The sequence below is a fragment of the Manacus vitellinus genome, unplaced genomic scaffold (genome assembly GCF_001715985.3).
Source record: "Manacus vitellinus isolate BGI_N305 unplaced genomic scaffold, ASM171598v3 scaffold_3_pilon, whole genome shotgun sequence".
NCBI classification, from domain to species: Eukaryota; Metazoa; Chordata; class Aves; order Passeriformes; family Pipridae; genus Manacus; species Manacus vitellinus.
In genome coordinates, this window is record NW_021940535.1 from 7,051,959 (window position 1) to 7,057,958 (window position 6,000).

At 39.4% G+C, this 6,000-nt stretch overlaps 1 protein-coding gene across 13 annotated transcripts in view; it reads left to right on the forward strand.

The window, feature by feature from the left end:
• The window catches only part of ARPP21 (cAMP regulated phosphoprotein 21), a 194,625-nt gene extending 189,128 nt beyond the window's left edge, over positions 1–5,497 (forward strand). For all 13 annotated transcript variants that reach the window (XM_018075337.2, XM_018075344.2, XM_018075345.2 and 10 more), the window contains 2 exons: positions 3,358–3,509; positions 4,664–5,497. In XM_018075337.2, coding sequence (XP_017930826.1) covers positions 3,358–3,509; positions 4,664–4,921 — 410 coding nt within the window. In that variant the 3' untranslated portion in view covers positions 4,922–5,497. The remainder of the gene's footprint in view (positions 1–3,357; positions 3,510–4,663) is intronic.
• The last annotated feature ends 503 nt before the right edge of the window (positions 5,498–6,000 follow it).

Below are 6,000 nucleotides of genomic sequence, written 5' to 3' on the forward strand. Positions count from 1 at the left end.
CCAAATGGATTGCCATATAGCATGACAGTTGTTCCACTTGCATTTGTACTGAAGTAGAAGCCATTAAGCACAACAGACATTGGCTTCTTTGTTTTGTCACAGCATTTTTTCTCTTGCTTATAGAGCTTGTTATAGATAAAAAAATAATTCACCTTTTAATACTCTGTACTCCCTTTGTACTGTTAGAATATATTTTTGTACCTTGTCAGATTTTTGTGTTCGATAGAATGTATGAACTTGGATTTTTCTTTATATATTTAACATAGTAAAGGATCAAGCTTTGCTGTCAGGTAAAATGAAGTGGCCTTACCTGAGCTGTAGAACCTTGCAGAGGACATGGGATTTTGACTAAATGCTGTACTGGGGTTGTGCAGCAAGGTCTGACATCCATAACTTCATTTCATTCCAGCGGGTACTGATGATAAAAAAGAAGTCCATGAATATTAAGTAAGGAAGAGATGACAGCCAGCATTGTTGCAGGAATACACGCAGGGCAGTAACCTTAAACATCCCTGTTTCTACCCACAAGTCAAGGGAGTAAGTAGACAAGAGTACCTCCTTCCGGACCAAAGAAGTGACTTATTTTCCCTTGAAGTCTAGGAGGATTCAGGATACAACCTCTTTGCTTCTATCTTATCAAATTGGAAGTATGTTAGAGTGCACGTGAGGTATTTTTCTCTTTGTGTTGATGCTTTTCTGTGTGGTCAGAGAATTGCAAAGGGCTCACAGAGGGAGTAGAAAAAAGGTCTCACTTTTAGGGGTGCAAGCAGTACTCTACATGTGGGGACAGGGGTAAAGAGTGCCCATGCCCTATGCACAGGAGAAATTCCTGAAGTCCTTGAAAGGTAATAAGATTGTTAAAATAATAATCCATAGCTTAATAAACCTCAGGTCTTAAGCCCGTCTTCTTTTCGTATTCCTGCACCTAAAACGTGGTTATGTCATGTACTAAGGAGTGTTTGATAATGCAGAGGAGATTTTCAGGGTGGAGAGTGTTTGTGTGTGCATGTATCATTGGAACTAGATGATCCTTAAGGTCCCTTCCAGCCAAAGCCATTCTGTGTTTTTGTAATACCCCTGTGAGATCATGCCCACATGTTTGTCATAAGTGTAGCTCCTTCAACATTTCCATAAGTTTTTGTTTCAGTTTGATACCCATGTCTATATAGGGTAATACATTTGTCGTATTTGGAGAATGTGAAACACACAACTGAGGGGAAGGGAGAGCTGCGTATTCAAACATACAGCAGAGCATTAGCAGTAGTCTGACTAAACTAATGATAATGCAATCATATTTACTAGACATACCGGAAGAGTTTTCTACTTGACCCGAGTGGTGTCTGTCTGTCTCTGCAGAGTACCAGTCCACCGCCCTGCGCTGGTGCATCACGATCCAATTCTCTGAGCCCAAATCCAGTGTTCAATTATATTCCCCAAATGTGTCACTTGATCCCTGGTCCACCATCCGTCTGTCGCTCTTTACACATCTGGGACTTACTTTAACAACTGCAAGTGACGTGAGATGAATTATCTCTTGCTGCTTCTGCTGTCAATTGACACCTCTCTATTAAACTTCCAGTCTTGCAAATACCAAAATAGTAGTGCTAAATTTTTTATTTCAGTCCTTTTTCCCTCCCCCCTATAATTGGTATACTGGAGCAGAAGAGGACTTGCAATTTTATTATTGCTGTATAAGCCTTCTGTAAACTCAGTTACAGCACTTCTGATGTTGGTAATTTTTCTGACTAAAAAAATATGCTGACACTGTGTTTGGGCATAGGAAAAGAGTAAATTTGAATGTATAATAATCTGGTGAATCTGGGAGGTGTTTGATGCTATATCCCAGCCAAGTTAATCACCCATGGGATTTTTTTTTTTTATTTGCTCAGTTGACTGGAGACATTAATCTCATATCTGTAGAAAGGCATCTTTAATGCCAAAAACTTGATCATAAATACCCAACATTTCTCTGGCATAGAAAAGATTTTGAAGGAAAGCCATCAGCTGACAATAGAGCAGCAGAAACAGAGACGTTGTTACTTTATTTTTCTTACATAATGAAGAAATGCCCAGATGATGATTTTCAATTCATGAAGTATATCGAATCATGTATCATATTCATGAATATAAATTGAGCAGACGTGACACGCATTTTTCATATAAAGATGACATAGAGTACTCCTTCTGGTAGTTCTTTGTCTGAAATATGCTTATTCTAAGAACATCACTACAGAGTTAATAGTGCACTGCATAACTGCATGTTAAAAATCAGAGTGCTAAAGAAGCATCTTAAAGAGAAATTATTCATAGATTTATAATACTTATGGCTTGCCACATTTTTCAAGGACAGGATCTTTCTGCATATTCCTTTCCTTTCCTGCTTTTTCTGCAAAATTCTTCATCGCTAAATATTCACCCAGCCAACCCACTTTCATCTGTCTAGGCTCACTCTCAGGCTACATCATGTTGCTGCCAAGCAGCGCACCATTCGTGCTTCACCTCCCATTCGCACTTCTGCCTCATTAGCAGCTTGGCCCTCCAGATCATCCAGTCCCTACCCGTTTCTCAGTTAGTTGTAGAGGAGTTGTCCCAGGAGAAAACCTGCAATATTGTGGTGACTTTGAACACAGAGTTAGTCACAGGTTAAAACAGAAGCATCAGTTTCTCATACTTGTGCAGGCACTTGTGTGTCAGCAGTGTTCCTACTGAAAAATGGTGAGGACCCTCTCTAATTTATGATTTTCCTCCTTTGACAAATACGAAACTAGTAGGATGGAATATGGCCCCTAGTATGCTCTAATAACATAAAAAAAAAACTTGCAAATAGGAGCCAGTGTGTATACAGATGTTCTTCTTGATTAAAATAAAGCCTTCTCTGTTTACATCACGCTAGGAAGCTGCATTACAAGAAAGATGAGAGGGTAAAATAAGAAATGTGACCTGAAAGAAACTGTCAGATTAGACTGACAGATGAAGGCCAAATACTGGTGTCCTTGAAGTTGATGGGATTTTTGCCTCTGAGAAAGTAGCCAAAAGACAGTAGCACCCTGTGTCTCTTTTAGGGTTTACAGTCCTGCACTACAGTCAGACATCCCGCAAGGAGGTCTCTGCCACAGGGTAAAAGAGCATAACAAAGGTGTGCTGCCTGTCCATGTTAGCCTGCCTGAGCTGTCAGCTCACAGCATTTGTTTATTGCACTTCAATTTTCCTGTCCAGTAATGCTTCTCTAGAAATGAGCTTTGACTAATTTTTGACTAATGCAGGGAGAAATGGTGGGATCATTTCCTGTTCCTTAGAACAGTTGTAATTTTGCCCTTACAAGCAACAGGGTATTTGAAGACGTCTTTCTTCTTCCAGGTTACCAGTCTGTCCTGCCAAACCAGCAGCAGGGTTTCCAGGGTCTCATGGGAATGCAGCAGCCGCCCCAAAGCCAGAACCTGATGAATAATCAACAGGGAAATCAGGTGCAAGGCATGATGGTGCAGTATCCAGCCATGTCGTCTTATCAGGTATTTAGGAACCCTAAGGAAAGACTGCTTTTCTTGGAGAGTGCTTAATTGAATTAAGTTTTTGTATCACACAATGGTCATATAGCTTCATTTGGACAGTGTGTGGCAGGAGGCCTCCTGATGAATATGTCCTAAATCAAATCAGTTTCTCTGCTTCCTGTTTACATAGTCTTAGTATTCCTGATTTTAATTCTGAATTGGGAATACTTCAAATGAACTATTTATTACAGCTTGCACTGAGAGTAAAATGTCACAAAAAATGAAGGAATTAGACTTCTTCCTGTGAAGAAAGTTAATTAAATAAATATAAGAACATTGTGTATTTCTTCTTTTTTTTTTTTTTTTTTTGCCAGTACAGTACTGTTTCCTGTAATGAAGTTGAGGGCTGATCAAGTTAAAAATTACTCATCTGTGGAGACTCCTGCCAAGGATCTCACCATGTCTTCTATAACAAGCTGTAGCCAGATGGATTATTGTTTATTGGGTTCTGGGGAGAGGGAAAGCAGTGTCTTGATTTTTACCAGATCTGTAAGTTCCCAGACTTATTTCCCCACCTTATACCTAGTTTCTGTGAGATATGCCAAGAGCATGTGAGAGGTGGCCTGTGCTTACATTTCTTACTGGTTCCTCTGGAAAGTTAAGAAACTAAATGACATCTAACATTTTAATAGATTGCACTGATTGAGCAGCCATTCCACTTTTCCCTTGGCTTCTCTGAAAACACTACAGCAACCCAGATGGAAATGGGGGAATTACTTGTGGGTAAAATTTTCCCCTTTCATCTTCAGAATTACTGTACTGAAAATGTGTTTTAAAGGTTAATGATCAAGATAGGGTTTAGACCTTTTAGATGGCCTAGATATACCAGGGTTGAGTCTTTCATTTGCGTTGATCCCAGAAGTTCACATTCCGCTAGGTCATAACAGAGGCACTTTGCTGACCTAGGAGCAGAGGGAATTCTCTTAAACCCTTCTCTAACAAAAAAATCCTCGAGATGAGAACAGTTCTGAGCAGCACAAAATGACACATTTGGGCAGAACATGTAGTATACTCAAATTCAGCTAGAAGGAACATAGAGATACTGGGAAACTACTTTAATTTGCTTAGTAATTGCTATCTTCTTTTTTTCTACATCTTTCTGTATTCCTACCTAGGTGCCAATGACCCAGGGTTCTCAAGGATTGCCACAACAATCATATCAACAACCGATCATGCTACCTAATCAATCAGGTCAAGGAACACTTACAGCCACTGGAATGCCTGTCTACTGTAATGTCATACCTCCTGCCCCACAGAACAACCTACGGTTGATTGCCCCACACTGCCCCTCCAATAACGTTCCAGTTATTTCTGCCAGCTGCAGGACAAACTGTACGAGCATCAACAATGCAGGGTGGCAGGTCAAGTACTGACACTGTGGCTTAGAGTGGATATATGAGGATAGCGGTGCATTATTTGACAAATAAATCATGGCCTTCAAATGAAGAGGAACACAACAGGATAAACAGTTGAGGGCATAAGTACTGACTATGCTCAAGTGATTTGCTGCTGGAAAAATCTGTAAAAAAAAATAAAAGTAAAATAAATTTTGAAAAAAAAAAAATGTTTGCTGGTTAATGGTGCATATTTTTGTCATGTCTGCTAGGTATGCCTTTATAGCTTAGCTAGTGACATGAATTCATTGAGGTAAGATTTTTTCCTACCACTGAACACCACTGTGTAGATTGTAATATCCCCGATTCGGATTAGTTTTGTACTTTGTGTTGACTTTGTGAAGCTAAAAGTATTTAAAAATATGATAAAAATCACATTGTACCAAAGCTGTAATGGAAATGAAAAAAAAAAAAAAAAGAAAACAAAAAGAGAATTACTGAATGGAAGGAATAATTTATATACACTATAGAGTTTTTTATGGATATATACTGTATTGTAGTGCTTAATCACAATAAAGCTATTTGACCTCATGGAGGAAGGTCATGTTTCTACCACCTGCTTGGTCTCCTCTGTTTCTGAGTGAACTTCCATTTGGTTCTGCATTGTCTTGTTTCAGGTGAAGCTAATGGGGAAATGGTGCTTAAAGGGCTTACAGGAGTTTGATGAGAAGACAACATACCTGTGTCTCAGCATATATACCATAACAGCTAAGACCACTTAGAAATTGTAGCATAGCCACACACGAAGTATTCAGTGAACGATGTACCAGTTCATCTTAAACTGAGTTTACACTTTTCCAATGCCTAGGACAACCAGTAATGTCACAAACACAATTCGTCATTGTTACAAGCTTCTACTAAGTCATGCCTCTCCAAGAGGCCATACAACAGTTGTATGTTAGAAGACATAGTTGTCTCATGATATCCCATCCACTGGATGGAAGATCAGTTGCTACTGATGCAGCAACCACAGTAACCAGCAACGCTGCTGCATAGAAACTCTGCCCATTCATTGGTACTGCAGCTGTAAACCGTTTTGACACAAGATGGCCAAAAAC